At 44.9% G+C, this 27,563-nt stretch overlaps 1 protein-coding gene across 1 annotated transcript in view; it reads right to left on the bottom strand.

Annotated features, from left to right (window-relative positions):
• The window catches only part of LOC115124456 (probable phospholipid-transporting ATPase IM), a 131,863-nt gene that overhangs the window by 74,216 nt on the left and 30,084 nt on the right, over positions 1–27,563 (bottom strand). Inside the window, exons 6-9 of the mRNA XM_065011370.1 lie at positions 4,926–4,987; positions 4,191–4,263; positions 3,901–3,971; positions 1,931–2,013 (exon numbers count right to left, since the gene is read on the bottom strand). Coding sequence (XP_064867442.1) covers positions 1,931–2,013; positions 3,901–3,971; positions 4,191–4,263; positions 4,926–4,987 — 289 coding nt within the window. The remainder of the gene's footprint in view (positions 1–1,930; positions 2,014–3,900; positions 3,972–4,190; positions 4,264–4,925; positions 4,988–27,563) is intronic.

Raw genomic sequence — 27,563 nt, 5'->3', positions numbered from 1 at the left:
TTATATACAGGGGGCACCGGTACCGAGTCAGTGTGGAGGCTATATACAGGGGGTACTGGTACAGAGTCAGTGTGGAGGCTATATACAGGGGGTACTGGTACCGAGTCAGTGTGGAGGCTATATACAGGGGGTACTGGTACAGAGTCAGTGTGGAGGCTATATACAGGGGGTACTGGTACAGAGTCAGTGTGGAGGATATATACAGGGGGTACTGGTACCGAGTCAGTGTGGAGGCTATATACAGGGGGGGGGGGTACTGGTACAGAGTCAGTGTGGAGGCTATATACAGGGGGTACTGGTACAGAGTCAGTGTGGAGGCTATATACAGGGGGTACTGGTACCGAGTCAGTGTGGAGGCTATATACAGGGGGGGTACTGGTACAGAGTCAGTGTGGAGGCTATATACAGGGGGCACCGGCACCGAGTCAGTGTGGAGGCTATATACAGGGGGTACCGGTACAGAGTCAATGTGGAGGCTATATACAGGGGGCACCGGTACCGAGTCAGTGTGGAGGCTATATACAGGGGGTACTGGTACAGAGTCAGTGTATAGGCTATATACAGGGGGCACCGGTACCGAGTCAGTGTGGAGGCTATATACAGTGGGTACCGGTACCGAGTCAGTGTGGAGGCTATATACAGGGGGCACCAGTACTGAATCAGTGTGGAGGCTATATACAGGGGGTACCGGTACCAAGTCAGTGTGGAGGCTATATACAGGGGGTACCGGTACTGAGTCAGTGTGGAGGCTATATGCAGGGGGCACCGGTACGGAGTCAGTGTGGAGGCTATATACAGTGGGTACCGGTACCGAGTCAGTGTGGAGGCTATATACAGGGGGTACCGGTACAGAGTCAGTGTGGAGGCTATATACAGGGGGTACCGGTACAGAGTCAGTGTGGAGGTTATATACAGGGGGCACCAGTACCGAGTCAGTGTGGAGGCTATATACAGGGGGCACCAGTACCGAGTCAGTGTGGAGGCTATATACAGGGGGTACCGGTACAGGGTCAATGTGGAGGCTATATACAGGGGCACCGGTACCGAGTCAGTGTGGAGGCTATATACAGGGGGTACCGGTACAGAGTCAATGTGGAGATTATATACAGGGGGCACCAGTACCGAGTCAGTGTGGAGGCTATATACAGGGGCACCGGTACCGAGTCAGTGTGGAGGCTATATACAGGGGGTACCGGTACAGAGTCAGTGTGGAGGCTATATACAGGGGGTACCAGTACCGAGTCAGTGTGGAGGTTATATACAGGGGGCACCGGTACAGAGTCAGTGTGGAGGCTATATACAGGGGGTACCGGTACAGAGTCAGTGTGGAGGCTATATACAGGGGGTACCGGTACCGAGTCAGTGTGGAGGTTATATACAGGGGGTACCGATACAGAGTCAATGTGGAGACTATATACAGGGGGTACCGGTACAGAGTCAGTGTGGAGGTTATATACAGGGGGTACCGATACAGGGTCAATGTGGAGGCTATATACAGGGGCACCGGTACAGAGTCAATGTGGAGACTATATACAGGGGGTACCGGTACAGAGTCAGTGTGGAGGCTATATACAGGGGGTACCGGTACAGAGTCAATGTGGAGGCTATATACAGGGGCACCGGTACCGAGTCAGTGTGGAGGCTATATACAGGGGGTACCGGTACAGAGTCAATGTGGAGGCTATATACAGGGGCACCGGTACCGAGTCAGTGTGGAGGCTATATACAGGGGCACCGGTACCGAGTCAGTGTGGAGGTTATATACAGGGGGCACCAGTACCGAGTCAGTGTGGAGGCTATATACAGGGGGTACCGGTACAGAGTCAGTGTGCGGGTTAGTTGTTCATAACGATATATATTTCCAACGGGAAATAACCTGTATTTTATTAGAAGTATGTAGTGGCCAACCACCTCCCTGTGGGAGACTCACCGCTGAACAAAGCCAGGTTATGAATGTTGTCCCCCATGTCTCCTGTCACCGTCACAGCTTGCTTCACTTTCAAATTAGTCTCACTGAGAGGAAGAGGAGGAGGAGGAGGAGGAGGAGGAGATTTGATTGTATTAGGATCTATTTTAGTCCTCATTTGGACTAATCTACAATATATAATTTCGATCACATTTTCACATATAACACACTGTTACAAACAGACATAATGGACTGACATTTTGACCAGATAAATACTCTAACAGTCTGAAATTATAGATTGATTCCTCCACCTACCATAGTCCACACAGCCTTCCAATTTATTATTTTTTAAACGGTTCTAAAGTATTGTTTGAATTGATATATTGAAAGGTTTCTGGTTCGCTCAGATAAATTATTCAATTTCTTTATTGCTGTCACGCCCTGGTCGAAGTAATGTATGTTTGTCTTCATTTATTTGGTCAGGCCAGGGTCTGACATGGGTTATTGTGGTGCGTTTTTGTCATGGGGTTTTTGTGGGGTGTCTAGCATAGTCTATGGCTGCCTGAGGCGGTTCTCAATCAGAGTCAGGTGATTATCGTTGTCTCTGATTGGGAACCATATTTAGGCAGCCATATTCTTTGAGTATTTCGTGGGTGATTGTTCCTGTCTCTGTGTTTGTCGTCACCAGATAGGCTGTATAGGTTTTCACATTTCTGTTTTTTTTTGTTTTTGTATTTGTTCGTGTTTTTTCGTCTATTAAAGATGTATCGAAGTAACCACGCTGCATTTTGGTCCGACTCTCTTTCGACGGAAGAAAACCGTAACAGAATCACCCACCACACCAGGACCAAGCAGCGTGGTGACAGGCAGCGACAGCAGAAGCAACAAAGAGAGGAATGGACATGGGAGGATGAATTGTTCAGAGAAGGACCCTGGGATCAGCCTGGAGAATATCGCCGCCCCAAAGAAGAATTTTCTACGGAAGAAAACCGTAACAATTGCTCTGAATCAAAATGTTACTTAACCTATTTCTAGGATTGACTGAATGTCTGTCTCTTACCAACTGAATACTGTTGTGAATAGAGTTTGGCCATTTTAAATGGTGTATATTATGAAATACAATAAGCATGTTTTTTTTCAATGATCTTGTTGATGGATGACCAACCAAGAGCATTGTGCATGACTACAATAGAAGAACCATTTGTTCTGTGCAGTCTGTAGCCTCCTAATTTCACTTGCTGGAGGAGAGGAGGAGGAGAAGAGGAGACGAGGAGGTGGAGAGGAAGATAGGAAGAGGAGAGGAGGAGGAGGAGAAGAGGAGAAGAGAATGAAAGGAGGAGGAGGAGGAGAGGAGAAGATGATAGGAGGGGGAGGAGGGGGAGGAGGAGGATAGGAGGAGGAGAGGAGAAGATGATAGGAGGGGGAGGGGGAGGAGGAGGATAGGAGGAGGAGGAGAGGAGAAGAGGAGGAGGAGGAGGAGGAGAGGATGATAGGAGGAGGAGGAGGAGGAGGAGGAGGGGATGATAGGAGGAGAGGATGAGGAGGAGAGAGAAGAGAGGAGGAGGAGAGGATGATAGGAGGGGGAGGGGGAGGAGGAGGATAGGATGAGGAGGAGAGGAGAAGAGGAGGAGGAGGAGGAGGAGGAGGAGGAGAGGATGATAGGAGGAGAGGATGATAGGAGGAGGGGGAGGAGGAGGAGGAGGAGGAGAGGATGATAGGAGGAGGAGGAGAGGAGAAGAGGAGGAGGAGGAGGAGGAGGAGGAGAGGATGATAGGAGGAGAGGATGATAGGAGGAGGGGGAGGAGGAGGAGGAGGAGGAGAGGATGATAGGAGGAGGAGGAGAGGAAGATAGGAAGAGAGGAGGAGGAGGAGGAGGAGGACGAGGACGATAGGAGCAGGAGAGGCATGAGTATGAAATAGACACAGTCTTTGTACAGTAGATGAACAAACAAACCGACACACAGACACAGACACAGACACAGACACACACTGACCCGTCCAGTTCAGCAGTCTCTATGTAGACAATGTTGAGAGGTTCACTACTAGAGAGCAGCAGCAGGTCTGCCTTGAAATCACAGAGGGAGAGATTCACATAGTCAGATTCACTGACTATTAAAGACACTGAATATAGGCACCTGTTTTACACCCAGTCTATCACCATGGTCTCTTATGCCAGAATCATAGCAGCTGAAATATACTAATAACGAGGTATTGGATGTTTAAGACCTGAAACGGTATGTCGTAATGAACACACAGTAAGGCTGGTTCAGTGTTCTGTTCTCACCGTGACAAACTGGTTATTTCCAAGTTTGATGATGTCACCCACATGAACATCCATCCATTTTTCACTCCGTAGTCTAGAGAGAGAGAGAGAGAGAGAGACAGAGAGAGAGAGAGAGAGAGAGACAGAGACAGAGAGACAGAGAGAGAGAGAGACCGAGAGACAGAGAGAGAGAGAGAGAGAGAGAGAGAGAGAGAGAGACAGAGAGACACAGAGAGAGAGAGAGAGAGAGAGAGAGAGAGAGAGAGCGAGAGATAGTGGGTGGGTGGGTTGGGGTGGGGGAGGGAGGGAGAGAGAGAGGGGTAGAAAAAAAGAGTATTTCAAGTTTCAAGTTTTTAAAGACAGTAGACATCCATCCCTCTATTTTTTAGGATCAGGAAGAAAATGTACGGAGGGGTCAAATCTGTGTACGGCTTATTTTCTTTTCAACTCCTCTCTGTGACTGTCTGTAAGTCAGGAGAAAGATCAACAGGATGAAAACAAGCACTTCCTGTTGCCTGCAACTGCTTCCTGTTGCCCCCCTGAAAAGAGGGCATGTTGCCCAACTGTCCCTGCCTGAGGCACTCACACATTTGCTGTGGAAATGGATTTGGGTGGAGGACGGTGGAGAGAGCAGGGTGGGGGACAGGGAGCAGGGAGGGGCAAACATCTGTGACCACACACACACAACCAGTGTGCCATAATGAGTTGTGTTCATTATGTACTGTTAGAAACCAATAGTAGATCTCATGAACTTACTCTCCATCGATGAGCACCGTGACCTTCCGGTTGTTCACCTGGTTGTCACTCCTGTGGCGGTTCTATTAGGACAGACATGATTATAATAACATTAGACTAGACTTGTGAATGGAGGGAATTCCAGTCGACTTAAATCATTACAAAGGCTTCTGTCCGGCAGAAACGTCTTCTTTCTCCGGCTTAAAGGTCAGTCGTCTAAACGTCTAGTTTGGGTCTGGAGTCTCACACGACCACCCAGCAAAATGACTGCCCTCCGCCACGGCGTCGCTAAAGATGGTCAACCTCTCCTCAACAAGAGCCAATTATGACAAGCCAAGCAATATGACCTCACTAAAGCAACCAACGGGGGTGGTGGCCCATGAGATTGAAGAAAGGCCACTGACTCCATCCCAAATGCCACCGTATTGCACTACCTTTTGACCAGGGCCTTGGTCAAAAGTAGTCCGCTGTATAGGGAACAGGGTGCAGTTTGAGTTGCCGGTAGTGTTGCCACCCGACCTAACAAACAGACCCTTGTTTAGCTACTGAGATTAACGCGTAACAAAATTACATCACATGTCCCAAAATGCAACAGTATCAGGTCGCTAATCCACTCCACAGACAACAATAGTAGTACCTGTTTGTGTAACACTGGAATTGACAAGTCATTTTCCTTATATAGTTTTAGTTTTGAATCTAGATTCCTGCTTGAACAACAGGACACATGAAAACACGTCAGAATGATTTAGAAATGTTAGGGCAGGTCATCTAACATGTTGATCAATCTGTTCGTGTTACGCGCGCCAGCATTGCACAATTAATTTACAATTACATGTCACTCAATCATTTCATCCGTACTGCTTGCGAGCGTCAACGAGCATCTGCGTTATCTGACGCTAAAATAGAACTGGTTCTATTTTTGACGTGTCACGCCCTGCAAGTCCCGCCTCTCCCATCTCCTCATTGGTTTTTAGGAGCATATACCCACGTGGGTGATTAAAAGATGAACTGAGGTCCACACTCCAGTCCAGTTGGTGGTGGTAATGCACCTTAAAGTTTGTTGCCAACCGCCATATAAAGTCCACAGAAGAAGAAACTAACTAACTAGGTGTCCCCTTTTATTTTGGATTAATTATCAGAGTAGAGAAAACACGATTTTGTGTGACTCAAAATGGGTGAAAATTCTACAAATATCCATAAAAAAAGACTTAGGTAAAATAACAACCCGATGTTTAAATCCCAGAACAAATTAGCTAGAAACAGCAACCTGAACAGGCAGTTAACCCACTGTTCCTAGACCAGTTAACCCACTGTTCCTAGACCAGTTAACCCACTGTTCCTAGGCCGTCATTGAAAATAAGAATTTGTTCTTAACTGATTTGCCTGGTTAAATAAAGGTCAAATAAAAATACATAAAAAAGCTAGCTAGCTAAATGGCCATGAATGTTTCATGTGTTTCGACCTGTCCCCTATATGAGTATAGTTGGTTCAGAGTTCGTTTTGATAATTCAACCTGCGTGTCTGGATCTCGTCTGGTGTAGATGGACAAAATCAACATGCTCACCATGGTGAACACATTGACGCACGCGCCCAGTCTAGTTAGCATGTACGGTAATGCCTGAGGGGAAGTGAGAGCAGAGAGGGAATCTGAATGGTTTCTCAATTATGTTACTGATATTCTCCTCCTCAATAATGACTAAATCAGTGTATAGTCCATCAAGGTTATTAAAGTAAACAAAAACTGAAACAAAAATAAAACACAAAAATTGGAAACTGAAATATAAATGACAATGAAAAACATTTGGAAAACTAAAACGATACTGAAACTATTATCTTTGACTGCAAAACAAACACAAATAAAATAAAAGACCATTATAACTTTGTTTAGTTGTATTTTTTTTCTTCTAAACTTTGAGCTAAAATCAAATTGATTCTTCTGATGGGGTTTTTGAGCTTCTGAATTGATATATTTATTTTAGTATCCCTTATTTAACCAAGTAAGTTGACTGAAGACACATTCTCATTTACAGCAACGACCTGGGGAATAGTTACAGGGGAGAGGAGGAGGGGGATGAATGAGACAATTGTAAACTGGGGATGATTAGGTGGTCGTGATGGTATGAGGACCAGATTGGGAATTAGCCAGGACACCGGGGTTAACACTCGTCAGGACACTGTTTAACTTCCCATCTGAAAGACGGCACTTTTCACAGGCAACGTCCCAATCACTGCTCTGGGACATTATAATATTTTTGTAGACCAGAGGAAAGAGCGCCTCCTACTGGCCCTCAACCACCACTTCCAGCAGATTTTTTTTTATATCTCCCTCTTTGACTTTAAGCATCAGCTGTCAGAGCAGTTTACCGATCCCTGTACACAGCCAATCTGTAAATAGCCCACCCAACTACCTCATCCCCATATTGTTATTTATCTTTTTGTTATTTTGCACCCCAGTATCTCTACTTGCACATCATCATCTGCACATCCATCACTCCAGTGTTAATGCTAAATTGTAATTATTTTGCCTCTATGGCCTATTTATTGCCTTACCTCCCTGATCTTCTACATTTGCACACACTGTACATAGATTTTTCAGTGTAACTGTACGTTTGTTTATGTGTAACTCTGTGTTGTTGTTTTTGTCGGACTGTTTTGCTTTATCTTGGCCAGTTCACAGTTGTAAATGAGAACTTGTTCTCAACTGGCCTACTGTACCTGGTTAAATAAAGGTGAAATTAAGTAAAAAATAAAATAAACCGTCTCACGGAAGCTCGTCTGTGTTCATCCGTGAAGATCACACTTCTCAAGCTTGCCAGGAGCCATCAAAGGTGAGCATTTGCCCACTGAAGTCGGTAACGACGCGAGACTGCAGTCAGGTCAACATCCTGGTGTGGACGATGAGCATGGATCTAATCTCAACGTCCTCATCAGGGTCTTGACCTGACTGCAGTTTGGTGTCGTAACCGACTTCAGTGGGCAAATGCTCACCTCCGATGGCCGCTGGCAAGCTGGAGAAGTGTGCTCTTCACGGTTGAATCCCAGTTTCAACTGTACCGGGCAGATGGCAGACAGCGGGTATGGCGTCGTGTGGGCGAGCGGTTTGCTGATTGGTCAACGTTGTGAACAGAGATGTTGGTGGGGTTCTATTATAGGCAGAGATAAGCTACTGACAACAAACACAAACACATTTTATCGATGGCAGTTTGAATGCAGTTTGAATGAGATACCGTGATGAGATCCTGAGGCCCATTGTCGTGTTATTCATCAACCGCCATCACCTCATGCTTCAGCATGATAATGCACGGCCCCACGTCACAGGGATCGGTACACAATTCCTGGAAGCTGAAAATGTCCCAGTTCTTCCATGGCCTGCATACTCACCAGACATGTCACCTTTTGAGCATGTTTGGGATGATCTAGATTGACGTGTACGAAAGTTTTTCCAGTTCCTGCATAGTGCAGTAATACCCACGGAGTGCAGTAATATCCACATAGGGCAGTAATATCCACATAGGGCAGTAATATCCACATAGAGCAGTAATATCCACATAGAGCAGTAATACCCACATACTGTAGTGCAGTAATATCCACATAGGGCAGTAATATCCACATAGAGCAGTAATACCCACATAGTGCAGTAATATCCACATAGGGCAGTAATATCCACATAGGGCAGTAATATCCACATAGGGCAGTAATATCCACATAGAGCAGTAATATCCACATAGGGCAGTAATATCCACATAGGGCAGTAATATCCACATAGGGCAGTAATATCCACATAGAGCAGTAATATCCACATAGGGCAGTAATATCCACATAGAGCAGTAATATCCACATAGGGCAGTAATATCCACATAGGGCAGTAATACCCACATAGTGCAGTAATACCCACATAGTGCAGTAATATCCACATAGTGCAGTAATATCCACATAGGGCAGTAATATCCACATAGAGCAGTAATATCCACGGAGTGCAGTATTACCCACATAGTGCAGTAATACCCACATAGTGCAGTAATACCCACATAGTGCAGTAATACCCACATAGTGCAGTAATACCCACATAGTGCAGTATTACCCACATAGTGCAGTAATACCCACATAGTGCAGTAATACCCACATAGTGCAGTATTACCCACATAGTGCAGTATTACCCACATAGTGCAGTATTACCCACATAGTGCAGTAATACCCACATAGTGCAGTATTACCCACATAGTGCAGTATTACCCACATAGTGCAGTAATACCCACATAGTGCAGTAATACCCACATAGTAAAGTGCAGTAATATCCACATAGTGCAGTAATACCCACATAGTAAAGTGCAGTAATACCCACATAGTGCAGTAATACCCACATAGTAAAGTGCAGTAATATCCACATAGTGCAGTAATACCCACAAAGTGCAGTAATACCCACATAGTGCAGTAATACCCACATAGTGCAGTAATACCCACAGAGTGCAGTAGTATACTGTAGTGCAGTAATACCCACATATAGCAGTAATACCCACAAAGTGCAGTTATACCCACATAGAGCAGTAATACCCACATAGTGCAGTAATACCCACATAGGGCAGTAATACCCACATAGTGCAGTAATACCCACATAGTGCAGTAATACCTACAAAGTGCAGTAATACCCACATAGTGCAGTAATACCCACATAGTGCAGTATTACCCCCATACTGTAGTGCAGTAATACCCACATAGTGCAGTAATACCCACAGAGTGCAGTAATACCCACATAGTGCAGTAATACCCACATAGTGCAGTAATACCCACATAGAGCAGGAATACCCACATAGTGCAGTAATACCCACATAGTGTAGTACAGTAACACCCACATAGTGCAGTAATACCCACATAGTGTAGTGCAGTAATACCCACATAGGGCAGTAATACCCACATAGTGCAGTAATACCCACATAGTGCAGTAATACCCACATAGTGCAGTAATACCCACATAGTGCAGTAATACCCACAGAGTGCAGTAATACCCACATAGTGCAGTAATACCCGCATAGTGTAGTGCAGTAATACCCACATAGAGCAGGAATACCCACATAGTGCAGTAATACCCACATAGTGTAGTGCAGTAACACCCACATAGTGCAGTAATACCCACATAGTGTAGTGCAGTAATACCCACATAGGGCAGTAATACCCACATAGTGCAGTAATACCCACATAGTGCAGTAATACCCACACAGGGCAGTAATACCCACATATGGCAGTAATACCCACATAGTGCAGTAATACCCACATAGTGCAGTAATACCCACATAGTGCAGTAATACCCACATAGTGCAGTAACACCCACATAGTGTAGTGCAGTAATACCCACATAGTGTAGTGCAGTAATACCCACATAGTGTAGTACGCTTCCGGGTTGGAGCGAGCGGTCGCATCTGCACTCGGTCCGCAGGTAGTATTACATTTCATTACATTTCATTATAGTACAACGGTTTGATTTGTCTAATCTTAGCAATTTTTCTTCTCAGTTAGCTACATAGCCGTCTTTGTATCATAGATAATCATAGATAATTGCGTAATTATCGTATTTCGTCGTCCTAACGCAGTCTACACCGCCCTGCAGCTAGCTAGCTAGCTAACGTCTACCGTTAGCTAGTCCACCGTCTACCGATTAGCAGCACAACTTCCACTCAACTGAACGACTTGATTAGTGTAGTGTTAGCTAGCTACATAGTTGTCTTTGCTGTCTTCGTATCCAAGATAATTGTGTAGTTTAGAGTGTGTAGTTTTAGAGTGATTATCTTAATTTACCGAGGTTAGCTAGCCAGCTATTCGTCGTCCTTAACGTAACAGAACTTCCGCACTCAACAATCCGGTCGCATTTCGCTTCGCTCCACAGGTAGTATCACATTTTTCATTTCATTACAGTACAACGGCTTGATTTGTTTGATCGTAGCTAGCCACATAGCTAGCTACATAGCCGTCTTTGTATCAAAGATAATTGTGTAGTCTTGAGCGATTTCCTAGGTTAGCTAGCCAGCTATTGTCGTTCTTTTAACGCAACGTAACGTAAATCAACACTGCTAGCTAGCCAGCTAGCCCCGAATAGCAGCACAGTAGCACAGTAGAAACCATTACACTCAACGGAACGACTTGATTAGTGTAGTGTCAACAACGCAGACACTGCCAGCTAGCCTACATAGTCAACAACGCAGCCTCTGCCAGCTAGCCTACTTCAGCAGTACTGTATCATTTTAATCATTTTAGTCAATAAGATTCTTGCTACGTAAGCTTAACTTTCTGAACACTCGAGACGTGTAGTCCACTTGTCATTCCAATCTCCTTTGCATTAGCGTAGCCTCTTGTGTAGCCTGTCAACTATGTGTCTGTCTATCCCTGTTCTCTCCTCTCTGCACAGACCATACAAACGCTCCACATCGCGTGGTCGGGCCACCCTAATCTGGTGGTCCCAGCGCGCACGACCCACGTGGAGTTCCAGGTCTCCGGTAGCCTCTGGAACTGCCGATCTGCGGCCAACAAGGCAGAGTTCATCTCAGCCTATGCCTCCCTCCAGTCCCTCGACTTCTTGGCACTGACGGAAACATGGATCACCACAGACAACACTGCTACTCCTACTGCTCTCTCTTCGTCTGCCCACGTGTTCTCGCACACCCCGAGAGCTTCTGGTCAGCGGGGTGGTGGCACCGGGATCCTCATCTCTCCCAAGTGGTCATTCTCTCTTTCTCCCCTTACCCATCTGTCTATCGCCTCCTTTGAATTCCATGCTGTCACAGTTACCAGCCCTTTCAAGCTTAACATCCTTATCATTTATCGCCCTCCAGGTTCCCTCGGAGAGTTCATCAATGAGCTTGATGCCTTGATAAGCTCCTTTCCTGAGGACGGCTCACCTCTCACAGTTCTGGGCGACTTTAACCTCCCCACGTCTACCTTTGACTCATTCCTCTCTGCCTCCTTCTTTCCACTCCTCTCCTCTTTTGACCTCACCCTCTCACCTTCCCCCTACTCACAAGGCAGGAAATACGCTCGACCTCATCTTTACTAGATGCTGTTCTTCCACTAACCTCATTGCAACTCCCTCCAAGTCTCCGACCACTACCTTTGTATCCTTCTCCCTCTCGCTCTCATCCAACACTTCCCACACTGCCCCTACTCGGATGGTATCGCGCCGTCCCAACCTTCGCTCTCTCTCCCCGCTACTCTCTCCTCTTCCATCCTATCATCTCTTCCCTCTGCTCAAACCTTCTCCAACCTATCTCCTGATTCTGCCTCCTCAACCCTCCTCTCCTCCCTTTCTGCATCCTTTGACTCTCTATGTCCCCTATCCTCCAGGCCGGCTCGGTCCTCCCCTCCCGCTCCGTGGCTCAACGACTCATTGCGAGCTCACAGAACAGGGCTCCGGGCAGCCGAGCGGAAATGGAGGAAAATCCCGCCTCCCTGCGGACCTGACATCCTTTCACTCCCTCCTCTCTACATTTTCCTCTTCTCTCTCTGCTGCTAAAGCCACTTTCTACCACTCTAAATTCCAAGCATCTGCCTCTAACCCTAGGAAGCTCTTTGCAACCTTCTCCTCCCTCCTGAATCCTCCTCCCCCCCCCCTCCTCCCTCTCTGCAGATGACTTCGTCAACCATTTTGAAAAGAAGGTCGACGACATCCGATCCTCGTTTGCTAAGTCAAACGACACCGCTGGTTCTGCTCACACTGCCCTACCCTGTGCTCTGACCTCTTTCTCCCCCCTCTCTCCAGATGAAATCTCGCGTCTTGTGACGGCCGGCCGCCCAACAACCTGTCCGCTTGACCCTATCCCCTCCTCTCTTCTCCAGACCATTTCCGGAGACCTTCACCCCTACCTCACCTCGCTCATCAACTCATCCCTGACCGCTGGCTACGTCCCTTCCGTCTTCAAGAGAGCGAGAGTTGCACCCCTTCTGAAAAAACCTACACTCGATCCCTCCGATGTCAACAACTACAGACCAGTATCCCTTCTTTCTTTTCTCTCCAAAACTCTTGAACGTGCCGTCCTTGGCCAGCTCTCCCCTATCTCTCTCAGAATGACCTTCTTGATCCAAATCAGTCAGGTTTCAAGACTAGTCATTCAACTGAGACTGCTCTTCTCTGTATCACGGAGGCGCTCCGCACTGCTAAAGCTAACTCTCTCTCCTCTGCTCTCATCCTTCTAGACCTATCGGCTGCCTTCGATACTGTGAACCATCAGATCCTCCTCTCCACCCTCTCCGAGTTGGGCATCTCCGGCGCAGCCCACGCTTGGATTGCGTCCTACCTGACAGGTCGCTCCTACCAGGTGGCGTGGCGAGAATCCGTCTCCACACCACGTGCTCTCACCACTGGTGTCCCCCAGGGCTCTGTTCTAGGCCCTCTCCTATTCTCGCTATACACCAAGTCACTTGGCTCTGTCATAACCTCACATGGTCTCTCCTATCATTGCTATGCAGACGACACACAATTAATCTTCTCCTTTCCCCCTTCTGATGATCAGGATCACCACCTCAAGCTGAACCTCGGCAAGACGGAGCTGCTCTTCCTCCCGGGGAAGGACTGCCCGTTCCATGATCTCGCCATCACGGTTGACAACTCCATTGTGTCCTCCTCCCAGAGCGCTAAGAACCTTGGCGTGATCCTGGACAACACCCTGTCGTTCTCAACTAACATCAAGGCGGTGGCCCGTTCCTGTAGGTTCATGCTCTACAACATCCGCAGAGTACGACCCTGCCTCACACAGGAAGCGGCGCAGGTCCTAATCCAGGCACTCGTCATCTCCCGTCTGGATTACTGCAACTCGCTGTTGGCTGGGCTCCCTGCCTGTGCCATTAAACCCCTACAACTCATCCAGAACGCCGCAGCCCGTCTGGTGTTCAACCTTCCCAAGTTCTCTCACGTCACCCCGCTCCTCCGCTCTCTCCACTGGCTTCCAGTTGAAGCTCGCATCCGCTACAAGACCATGGTGCTTGCCTACGGAGCTGTGAGGGGAACGGCACCTCAGTACCTCCAGGCTCTGATCAGGCCCTACACCCAAACAAGGGCACTGCGTTCATCCACCTCTGGCCTGCTCGCCTCCCTACCACTGAGGAAGTACAGTTCCCGTTCAGCCCAGTCAAAACTGTTCGCTGCTCTGGCCCCCCAATGGTGGAACAAACTCCCTCACGACGCCAGGACAGCGGAGTCAATCACCACCTTCCGGAGACACCTGAAACCCCACCTCTTTAAGGAATAACTAGGATAGGATAAAGTAATCCCTCTCACCCCCCTTAAAAGATTTAGATGCACTACTGTTCCACTGGATGTCATAAGGTGAATGCACCAATTTGTAAGTCGCTCTGGATAAGAGCGTCTGCTAAATGACTTAAATGTAATGTAAATGTAGTGCAGTAATACCCACATAGTGCAGTAATACCCACATAGTGCAGTAATACCCACATAGTGCAGTAATACCCACATAGTGCAGTAATACCCACAGAGTGCAGTAATACCCACATAGAGCAGTAATACCCACATAGTGCAGTAATACCCACATAGTGCAGTGCAGTAATACCCACAGAGTGCAGTAATACCCACATAGAGCAGTAATACCCACATAGTGCAGTAATACCCACATAGTGGAGGGCAGTAATACCCACATATGGCAGTAATACCCACATAGTGCAGTGCAGTAATACCCACATAGTGTAGTGCAGTAATACCCACATAGTGCAGTAATACCCACATAGTGCAGTAATACCCACATAGTGCAGTAATACCCACATAGTGCAGTAATACCCACATAGTGCAGTAATACCCACATAGTGTAGTGCAGTAATATCCACATAGTGCAGTAAAACCCACACAGGGCAGTAATACCCACATAGTGCAGTAATACCCACATAGTGTAGTGCAGTAATACCCACATAGTGCAGTAATACCCACATAGTGTAGTGCAGTAATACCCACATAGTGTAGTGCAGTAATACCCACATAGTGTAGGGCAGTAATACCCACATAGTGTAGGGCAGTAATACCCACATAGTGTAGTGCAGTAATACCCACATAGTAGGGCAGTATACCCACATAGTGCAGTAATACCCACATAGTGCAGTAATACCCACATAGTGTAGTAATACCCACATAGTGTAGTGCAGTAATACCCACATAGTGTAGTGCAGTAATACCCACATAGTGTAGTGCAGTAATACCCACATAGGCAGTAATACCCACATAGGGCAGTAATACCCACATAGTGTAGTGCAGTAATACCCACAGTAATACCCACATAGTGTAGTGCAGTAATACCCACATAGTGCAGTAATACCCACATAGTGTAGTGCAGTAATACCCACATAGTGCAGTAATACCCACATAGTGCAGTAATACCCACATAGTGCAGTAATATCCACATAGTGCAGTAATACCCACATAGTGCAGTAATATCCACATAGTGCAGTAATACCCACATAGTGCAGTAATACCCACATAGTGCAGTAATACCCACATAGTGCAGTAATACCCACATAGTGCAGTAATACCCACATAGTGCAGTAATACCCACATAGTGCAGTAATACCCACATAGTGCAGTAATACCCACATAGTGCAGTAATACCCACATAGTGCAGTAATACCCACATAGTGTAGTAATACCCACAGTAATACCCACATAGTGTAGTGCAGTAATACCCACATAGTGCAGTAATACCCACATAGTGTAGTGCAGTAATACCCACATAGTGTAGTGCAGTAATACCCACATAGTGTAGTGCAGTAATACCCACATAGTGCAGTAATACCCACACAGGGCAGTAATACCCACATAGTGCAGTAATACCCACATAGTGCAGTAATACCCACATAGAGCAGTAATACCCACATAGTGCAGTAATACCCACATAGTGCAGTAATTCCCACAGGGCAGTAATACCCACATAGTGCAGTAATACCCACATAGTGCAGTAATACCCACATAGTGCAGTAATACCCACATAGTGTAGTGCAGTAATACCCACATAGTGCAGTAATACCCACAAAGTGCAGTAATACCCACATAGTGCAGTAATACCCACATAGTGCAGTAATACCCACATAGTGCAGTAATACCCACATAGTGCAGTAATACCCACATAGTGCAGTAATACCCACAGAGTGCAGTAATACCCACATAGAGCAGTAATACCCACATAGTGCAGTAATACCCACATAGTGCAGTGCAGTAATACCCACAGAGTGCAGTAATACCCACATAGAGCAGTAATACCCACATAGTGCAGTAATACCCACATAGTGGAGGGCAGTAATACCCACATATGGCAGTAATACCCACATAGTGCAGTGCAGTAATACCCACATAGTGTAGTGCAGTAATACCCACATAGTGCAGTAATACCCACATAGTGCAGTAATACCCACATAGTGCAGTAATACCCACATAGTGGAGGGCAGTAATACCCACATAGTGTAGTGCAGTAATACCCACATAGTGCAGTAATACCCACATAGTGTAGTGCAGTAATACCCACATAGTGTAGTGCAGTAATACCCACATAGTGTAGTGCAGTAATACCCACATAGTGCAGTAATACCCACACAGGGCAGTAATACCCACATAGTGCAGTAATACCCACATAGTGCAGTAATACCCACATAGAGCAGTAATACCCACATAGTGCAGTAATACCCACATAGTGCAGTAATTCCCACACAGGGCAGTAATACCCACATAGTGCAGTAATACCCACATAGTGCAGTAATACCCACATAGTGCAGTAATACCCACATAGTGTAGTGCAGTAATACCCACATAGTGCAGTAATACCCACAAAGTGCAGTAATACCCACATAGTGCAGTAATACCCACATAGTGCAGTAATACCCACATAGTGCAGTAATACCCACATAGTGCAGTAATACCCACATAGTGCAGTAATACCCACAGAGTGCAGTAATACCCACATAGAGCAGTAATACCCACATAGTGCAGTAATACCCACATAGTGCAGTGCAGTAATACCCACAGAGTGCAGTAATACCCACATAGAGCAGTAATACCCACATAGTGCAGTAATACCCACATAGTGGAGGGCAGTAATACCCACATATGGCAGTAATACCCACATAGTGCAGTGCAGTAATACCCACATAGTGTAGTGCAGTAATACCCACATAGTGCAGTAATACCCACATAGTGCAGTAATACCCACATAGTGCAGTAATACCCACATAGTGGAGGGCAGTAATACCCACATATGGCAGTAATACCCACATAGTGCAGTGCAGTAATACCCACATAGTGTAGTGCAGTAATACCCACATAGTTCAGTAATACCCACATAGTGCAGTAATACCCACATAGTGCAGTAATACCCACATAGTGCAGTAATACCCACATAGTGCAGTAATACCCACATAGTGTAGTGCAGTAATATCCACATAGTGCAGTAAAACCCACACAGGGCAGTAATACCCACATAGTGCAGTAATACCCACATAGTGTAGTGCAGTAATACCCACATAGTGCAGTAATACCCACATAGTGTAGTGCAGTAATACCCACATAGTGTAGTGCAGTAATACCCACATAGTGCAGTAATACCCACATAGTGCAGTAATATCCACATAGTGCAGTAATACCCACATAGTGCAGTAATATCCACATAGTGCAGTAATACCCACATAGTGCAGTAATACCCACATAGTGCAGTAATACCCACATAGTGCAGTAATATCCACATAGTGCAGTAATACCCACATAGTGCAGTAATACCCACATAGTGCAGTAATACCCACATAGTGTAGTGCAGTAATACCCACATAGTGTAGTGCAGTAATACCCACATAGTGTAGTGCAGTAATACCCACATAGTGCAGTAATACCCACATAGTGTAGTGCAGTAATACCCACATAGTGTAGTGCAGTAATACCCACATAGTGTAGTGCAGTAATACCCACATAGTGCAGTAATACCCACACAGGGCAGTAATACCCACATAGTGCAGTAATACCCACATAGTGCAGTAATACCCACATAGAGCAGTAATACCCACATAGTGCAGTAATACCCACATAGTGCAGTAATTCCCACACAGGGCAGTAATACCCACATAGTGCAGTAATACCCACATAGTGCAGTAATACCCACATAGTGCAGTAATACCCACATAGTGTAGTGCAGTAATACCCACATAGTGCAGTAATACCCACAAAGTGCAGTAATACCCACATAGTGCAGTAATACCCACATAGTGCAGTAATACCCACATAGTGCAGTAATACCCACATAGTGCAGTAATACCCACAGAGTGCAGTAATACCCACATAGAGCAGTAATACCCACATAGTGCAGTAATACCCACATAGTGCAGTGCAGTAATACCCACAGAGTGCAGTAATACCCACATAGAGCAGTAATACCCACATAGTGCAGTAATACCCACATAGTGGAGGGCAGTAATACCCACATATGGCAGTAATACCCACATAGTGCAGTGCAGTAATACCCACATAGTGTAGTGCAGTAATACCCACATAGTGCAGTAATACCCACATAGTGCAGTAATACCCACATAGTGCAGTAATACCCACATAGTGGAGGGCAGTAATACCCACATATGGCAGTAATACCCACATAGTGCAGTGCAGTAATACCCACATAGTGTAGTGCAGTAATACCCACATAGTTCAGTAATACCCACATAGTGCAGTAATACCCACATAGTGCAGTAATACCCACATAGTGCAGTAATACCCACATAGTGCAGTAATACCCACATAGTGTAGTGCAGTAATATCCACATAGTGCAGTAAAACCCACACAGGGCAGTAATACCCACATAGTGCAGTAATACCCACATAGTGTAGTGCAGTAATACCCACATAGTGCAGTAATACCCACATAGTGTAGTGCAGTAATACCCACATAGTGTAGTGCAGTAATACCCACATAGTGTAGGGCAGTAATACCCACATAGTGTAGGGCAGCAATACCCACATAGTGTAGTGCAGTAATACCCACATAGTGTAGGGCAGTAATACCCACATAGTGCAGTAATACCCACATAGTGCAGTAATACCCACATAGTGTAGTGCAGTAATACCCACATAGTGTAGTGCAGTAATACCCACATAGTGTAGTGCAGTAATACCCACATAGTGTAGTGCAGTAATACCCACATAGTGCAGTAATACCCACATAGGGCAGTAATACCCACATAGGGCAGTAATACCCACATAGTGTAGTGCAGTAATACCCACATAGTGCAGTAATACCCACATAGTGTAGTGCAGTAATACCCACATAGTGCAGTAATACCCACATAGTGTAGTGCAGTAATACCCACATAGGGCAGTAATACCCACATAGTGCAGTAATACCCACATAGTGCAGTAATACCCACATATTGCAGTAATACCCACATAGTGTAGTAATACCCACATAGTGCAGTAATACCCACATAGTGCAGTAATACCCACACAGGGCAGTAATACCCACATAGTGCAGTAATACCCACATAGTGCAGTAATACCCACATAGTGCAGTAATACCCACACAGGGCAGTAATACCCACATAGTGCAGTAATACCCACAAAGTGCAGAAATACCCACATAGTGCAGTAATACCCACATAGAGCAGTAATACCCACATAGTGTAGTGCAGTAATACCCACATAGAGCAGTAATACCCACATAGTGTAGTGCAGTAATACCTACATAGTGCAGTAATACCCACATAGTGTAGTGCAGTTATACCTACATAGTGCAGTAATACCCACATAGTGTAGTGCAGTAATATCCACAAGGACATGGTAACAAATCCTTTTTGGCCCAAAAACAAGAAGCTAGCTTTGAAGTGGGATTGGTTTGTCTGGTTGAAGCGAACGGATTGGAGTAAGGAAACCACTACTCATTCAGAATGAGACTTCGACTGAATCCAGTTGCTGTGCCGAGCGTGAATGTGAAGCCTGCAACCTCTGTTTCCTACCGGCCCACCAGTACATCGTGAATGTCAGCAGTAATGGAGATAAACCAGGTCAATTCAATGTAGATTTAACTCACTATATTGCTTCTGGATTAGCTGACTCTCCCTCTGCCGGTGAAATGGCCTGTCCCTCTGAAGGCCTTTCCTTGGCTCTTCTTTGGTAGCTAATTCAGCCGTCAATCGGTAAGTCTCCGTTCTCCCTACTGTATATCTTCCGGATTGTTTTTGGTGCGTTCTCTGAGTTCCTAACTGTGCTAGACTAATTGTTCTCTGGCTTACTACTTGCAATGTCAACCTTGGTGGTTGGCTAGCTAGGCTAGTTAGCTGGCTAAAATGATTAACTTTAGCTGGCTGGCTTGCTGAATAAGATAACTGCATATACCAGTAATGTTATCTGATAACTTGTTAGATGCCGGTAAGTTTTTCCAAAACTTTGGTTTACTTTAATGTAGCTGTAAACTAGGTGTTGATAGCAACTGGCTGACTCATGCAGTGCTAACGTAATGATAGCATGCTGGTAGGGCCAATGTTAGCAGGCTAGTAGGGCTAATGTTAGCAACTAGTAGGGCTAATGTTAGCAGGCTAGTAGGGCTAATGTTAGCAACTAGTAGGGCTAATGTTAGCAGGCTAGTAGGGCTAATTTTAGCAGGTTAGTTGGCTAGCAACCTTACAAGCTGATTTGCAACACAACAATTCATGAAGTATATGCTTCTAAGTTAGATGAAAATTACATTGAAACCAGTAGTCATGAGTGTAAACGATTTGGTTTAATTTGAAGTTATACATTTGAAGTTATTTCTGTTTACATCATAGGAACTAGGCTGGCTTGCTGACTCCTCCACATTACATCACACCCCCCCGATTAGAATCTTAGGGATTCTAATCGCTTTTATGTAACAACTCGAAAATAGAAAAGAGGTGTGACTTTGCATTGGGACTTTTGATGCGAACACTAATAGAAATCCATATGCTACATGTGGTTATGGTTATGCTAACGTAGGCTAATGCGATGGGCATGAGGTTCTAAGTAACAAGAACATTTCCCAGGACGTAGACATGTCTGATATTGGTACATTTACATTACATTTAAGTCATTTAGCAGACGCTCTTATCCAGAGCGACTTACAAATTGGTGCGTTCACCTTATGACATCCAGTGGAACAGCCACTTTACAATAGTGCATCTAAATCTTTTAAGGGGGTGAGAAGGATTACTTTATCCTATCCTAGGTATTCCTTAAAGAGGTGGGGTTTCAGGTGTCTCCGGAAGGTGGTGATTGACTCCGCTGTCCTGGCGTCGTGAGGGAGTTTGTTCCACCATTGGGGGGCCAGGGCAGCGAACAGTTTTGACTGGGCTGAGCGGGAACTGTACTTCCTCAGTGGTAGGGAGGCGAGCAGGCCAGAGGTGGATGAACGCAGTGCCCTTGTTTGGGTGTAGGGCCTGATCAGAGCCTGGAGGTACTGAGGTGCCGTTCCCCAAAGCTTAAATTATTTTTAATCTAACTGCACTGTCCAATTTAGAGTAGCTATTACAGTGAAATAACACCATGCTATTGTTTGGAGGAGAGTTGCACAATTATGAACTTGAAAATTTATGAATAAAACAAATTAGGCACATTTGAGCAGTCTTGATACAACATTTTGAACAGAAATACAATGGTTCATTGGATCAGTCTAAAACTTTGCACATACACTGCGACCATCTGGTGGCCAACATCTAAATTGCACCGGGGCTGGAATAATACATTATGGCCTTTCTCTTGCATTTCAAAGATGATGGTACAAAAAAACTACAAAAAAAACACGTTTTTTTCTTTGTATTCTCTTTCACCAGATATTATGTGTTATATTCTCCTACATTCATTTCACATTTCCACAAACTTCAAAGTGCTTCCTTTCAAATGGTATAAAGAATATGCATATCCTTGCTTCAGGTCTTGAGCTACAGGCAGTTAGATTTGGGTATGTCATTTTAGGCGAAAATTGGGAAAAAGGGGCGGATCCTATTAAGACAATTTATGTTGGTGTTTCCTTTATTTTGGCCATTACCTGTGTCATTGATAGTATTCCATCGTACCAGCACCGGTAACTTTATTATTCATCGGATGTTCTACTTTTTTTAACTACACCCCAAAAAATTGGAACCAATATACACTGAATATGCTTTAACTTACTTGATTATATATATATATATATATATTTATTTTATCCTTAGAAGCATACTGTACTTTGAAGTTGCATTGCTCTTATCTTTTCTAGATAAAAAAAAACAACAAACAAAAATATAAAAAGTATAGACGATAAACAGTACAGACACCCACATAAAAGCGAGGGAGAGAGAGAGGGAGTGAGAGAGCAACAGAGCAAGGAGGAATGGAGAAAATAAACATGAAATAGAAGTGTATGAGTTCAAGGAGAGGAGGTACAGTAGCTAGAGAAGGATGTAGCTACAGAAAAACACAAACAAGTCCTAGTCCCAACTCCTGAACCAATGACATGATGACATTACTGCCACCAACACGGCAACAGTAACCATGGAAATACAGATAAGAGCCAGAGGCAGGATTTCAGTGAGAGAGAGATAGAGCTAGAGAGAGAGAGAGAGAAAGAGAGAGAGATAGATAGAGCTAGAGAGAGATAGAGCTAGAGAGAGAGATAGAGAGAGGAGTGTGGAGTGCAGTGACAGCCAAACTAACAATAGTCTGAACCTCTACTGTCTCTCACCAGCCAAGTACACCAACACAATACACTCCTCTGCTCCCACAACAAAATACACTCCTCTACTACCACAACACAATACACTCCTTTACTACCACAACACAATACAGTCCTCTACTACCACAACACAATACACTCCTCTACTACCACAACACAATACACTCCTTTACTACCACAACACAATACACTCCTCTACTACCACAACACAATACACTCCTCTACTACCACAACACAATACACTCCTCTACTACCACAACACAATACACTCCTCTACTACCACAACACAATACACTCCTTTACTACCACAACACAATACAGTCCTCTACTACACCAACACAATACACTCCTTTACTACCACAACACCAACACAATACACTCCTCTGCTACCACAACACAATACACTCCTCTACTACCACAACACAATACACTCCTTTACAACCACAACACCAACACAATATACTCCTCTGCTACCACAACACAATACACTAATTTACTACCACAACACAATACACTCCTTTACTACCACAACACAATACACTCCTCTACTACCACAACACCAACACAACACACTTCTCTGCTCCCACAACACAACACACTTCTCTGCTCCCACAACACAATACACTCCTCTAGAAGTGATAGGTGATGTTCTAGAAGTGTTAGGTGATGTTCTAGAAGTGTTAGGTGATGTTTTAGAAGGGTTAGGTGATGTTCTAGTAGTATTAGGTGATGTTCAAGAAGTGTTAGGTGATGTTCTAGAAGTGATAGGTGATGTTCTAGAAGTGATAGGTGATGTTCTAGAAGTGTTAGGTGATGTTCTAGAAGTGTTAGGTGATGTTCTAGAAGTGGTAGGTGATGTTATAGAAGTGTTAGGTGATGTTCTAGAAGTGTTAGGTGATGTTCTAGAAGTGCTAGGTGATGTTCTAGAAGTGCTAGGTGATGTTCTAGTAGTATTAGGTGATGTTCTAGAAGTGCTAGGTGATGTTCTAGAAGTGTTAGGTGATGTTCTAAAAGTGATAGGTGATGTTCTAGAAGTGTTAGGTGATGTTCTAGAAGTGTTAGGTGATGTTCTAGAAGTGATAGGTGATGTTCTAGAAGTGTTAGGTGATGTTTTAGAAGTGTTAGGTGATGTGAGTGTGTGTACCTAGTAAGATTATTATAGTGTTGAGTTTTTATTTCTATGACTTTTTAAAAATTCTGTTTTTTTCCAGGTATTTTTTTAGATCTGATTTACTAATGACAAATCAACCAATGGTTGCACACCATGTCATCAAGTGTGTAGTCTGACTGCTATACCATGTGATGTGGCTGACATGTAAAATACCTTGCAAGGTTTTTCAAACAGGTTTGATAATCATTTTATTTTCAGTTGACAAAATATTTTTTTCCTGATCAGTTTAACTTTCCGTTTTAGTTTACTATAATAACCTTGGTACCTAGAGGTGTCACCAATAAAACGGGATATTGTCAGCGTGGATCTGTCTGTACCACTAACACTTGTTGAGAGGTCAAAACCCCCCTAACCAGGGGTCAACTCAGGCAATAAGGTTAAAGGTCAGATGGTCAAAGGTGAACAAATCATTACAGAGAAGGGAAAATGTATACAGTGCATTCGGAATGTATTCAGACCCCTTCCTTTTTTCCACATTTCTGGGAAGATCTGGGAAGGCTAAGAAAAAAAATATGCAGCATTGAAGGTCCCTAAGAACACAGTGGCCTCCATCATTCTTAAATGGAAGAAGTTTGTCACCACCAAGATTCTTCATAGTGCTGGCCACCCGGCAAAACCGAGCAATCGGGGGAGTAGGGCCTTGGTCAGGGAGGTGACCAAGAACCCTATGGTCTCTCTGACAGAGCTCCAGAGTTCCTTTTTGGAGATGGGGAACCTTCCAGAAGGACAACCACCTTGGCAGCACTCCACCAATCCGGCCTTTATGGTGGAGTGGCCAGATGGAAGCCACTCCTCAGTAAAAGACACATGACAGCCTGCTTGGAGTTTGCCAAAAGGCACCTAAAGGACTCTCAGACCATGAAAAACAAGATTCTCTGGTCTGATGAAACCAAGATTGAACTATGGTGGTGGCAACATCATGCTGTGGGGATGTTTTTCAGCAGCAGGGACTGGGAGACTAGTTAGGATCAAGGTAAAGATGAACGGGGAAAAGTACAGAGAGATCCTTGATGAAAAATCCATAGCGCTCTGCTCCATAGCGCGCAGGACCTCAGACTGCGGCGAAGGTTCACCTTCCAACGGGACAATGACCCTAAGCACACAGCCAGGACAACGCAGGAGTGGCTTCTGAATGTCCTTGAGTGGTTCAGACAGATCCCAGACATGAACCCGATAGAACATCTCTGGAGAGACCTGAACGATGCTCCCCATCCAACCTGACAAAGCTTGAGATGATGATCTGCAAAGAAGAATGGGAGAAACTCCCCAAATACAAGTGTGCCAAGCTTGTAGCGTCATACCCAAGAAGACTTGAGGCTGTAATCACTGCCGAAGGTGCTTCAACAAAGTACTGAGTAAAGGGTCTGAAAACTTATGTAAATGTGATATTACATTTTCAATTTTGTACCTGTTTTTGCTTTGCCATTACGGGTTATTGTGATGTCATTACGGGTTATTGTGATGTCATTACGGGTTATTGTGATGTCATTACGGGGTATTGTGATGTCATTACGGAGTATTGTGATGTCATTATGGGGTATTGTGATGTCATTATGGGGTATTGTGATGTCATTACGGGGTATTGTGATGTCATTACGGGTTATTGTGATGTCATTACGGGGTATTGTGATGTCATTACGGGGTATTGTGATGTCATTACGGAGTATTGTGATGTCATTATGGGGTATTGTGATGTCATTATGGGGTATTGTGATGTCATTACAGGGTATTGTGATGTCATTATGGGGTATTGTGATGTCATTATGGGGTATTGCATGTAGATTGATGAGGGGAAACAAACAATAGAATACATTTTAGAATAAGGCTGCAACGTAACAAAATGTGTAAAAAGTCAAGGAGTTTGAATACTTTCCGAATGAACTGTAGATGAAAAGGAAAAGGAAAAGCTAATAAAATGTCTTCTTGGAATTGCTGAGCAGCAGTAAGATGTGAAAGGTAAGGAGGGTGGGTAATGCCCACATACAGAGGTAAGAAGGGTGGGTAAGGCCCACATGCAGAGGTAAGGAGGGTGGATAAGGCCCACATACAGAGAGAGGTAAGGAGGGTGGTTAAGGCCCCTCTTGCTTCTACCTGAGACGCTTGCGTCCCAACTAGAGCTCTGGAAATGCAAATGCGCTACGCTAAATGCTAATAGTATTAGTTAAAACTCAAACGTTCATTAAAATACACATGCAGGGTATCGAATTAAAGCTACACTCGTTGTGAATCCAGGCAACAAGTCAGATTTTTAAAATGCTTTTCGGCGAAAGCATGAGAAGCTATTATCTGATAGCATGCACCAATACACTACAACACAAAAGCCACGCAGGGGACGTAAACAAAATAATTAGCATTTCGGCGTTACACAAACCGCACAATAAAATAGAAAACAGTCATTACCTTTCACCATCTTCTTTGTTGGCACTCCTAGATGTCCCATAAACACTATTGGGTCTTTATTTCGATTAAATCGGTCCATATAAAGCCAAGATATCGTTATATGTAGACTGTGTGATAAACGAAAAAAACAGCGTTTTCAAAACGTAACGTCATTTTTTTAAATTCAAAAAGTCGACGATAAACTTTCACAAAACATTTCGAAATACGTTTGTAATGCAACTTTAGGTATTAGTAAACGTTAATAAGCGATAAAATTCATCAGGAGGCGATGTAAAGATCATTAGCTGTCCGTCTGGAAAAATGTCCGGCTAGAAACTCAACGAAAATATCCGGTCCTAGACTTGAAGAAATACGGTGCCCTGCATGTGTTTGACCAAGAAAAAACTCGAAGGGAAATGACAAGACTCTAGACACCGTGTGGAAGCTGTAGGTACTGCAACCTCAGTCAATTAATTGTGGTTCACCTTTATCAATGGGTTCAAGTAGCGCATGGATATATTTTCCCATTTTCAGTGATCAGTTTTTCCTGTGCTTTTCGATGTAAATGCCGTTCTGGTAAAGCCACAGCAGTGATTTAACCAGTTTTATAAACGTCTGAGTGTTTTCTATCCACACAGACTAAGCAAATGCATATACTATATTCCTGGCATGAGTAGCAGGGCGCTGAAATGTTGCGCGATTTTTAACAGAATGTTCAAAAAAGTAGAGGGTAGAAGCAACAGGTTAAGGCCCACATGCAGAGGTAAGGAGGGTGGATAAGGCCCACATACAGAGGTAAGGAGGGTGGATAAGGCCCACATACAGAGGTAAGGAGGGTGGATAAGGCCCACATACAGAGGTAAGGAGGGTGGATAAGGCCCACATACAGAGGTAAGGAGGGTGCGTAAGGCCCACATACAGAGGTAAGGAGGGTGGTTAAGGCCCACATACAGAGGTAAGGAGGGTGGATAAGGCCCACATACAGAGGTAAGGAGGGTGGGGTAAGGCCCACATACAGAGGTAAGGAGGGCGGGGTAAGGCACTCATACAGAGGTAATGAGGGTGGTTAAGGCCCACATACAGAGGTAAGGAGGGTGGGTAAGGCCCACATACAGAGGTAAGGAGGGTGGTTAAGGCCCACATACAGAGGTAAGGAGGGTGGTTAAGACCCACATACAGAGGTAAGGAGGGTGCGTAAGGCCCACATACAGAGGTAAGGAGGGTGGATAAGGCCCACATACAGAGGTAAGGAGGGTGGTTAAGGCCCACATACAGAGGTAAGGAGGGTGGATAAGGCCCACATACAGAGGTAAGGAGGGTGGGGTAAGGCCCACATACAGAGGTAAGGAGGGTGGGGTAAGGCCCTCATACAGAGGTAATGAGGGTGGTTAAGGCCCACATACAGAGGTAAGGAGGGTGGGTAAGGCCCACATACAG

Source organism: Oncorhynchus nerka, linkage group LG27 (genome assembly GCF_034236695.1).
Source record: "Oncorhynchus nerka isolate Pitt River linkage group LG27, Oner_Uvic_2.0, whole genome shotgun sequence".
NCBI classification, from domain to species: domain Eukaryota; kingdom Metazoa; phylum Chordata; class Actinopteri; order Salmoniformes; family Salmonidae; genus Oncorhynchus; species Oncorhynchus nerka.
Note: the sequence above shows the minus strand (reverse complement) of the source record. Positions and strands in the feature narration are given on the sequence as shown.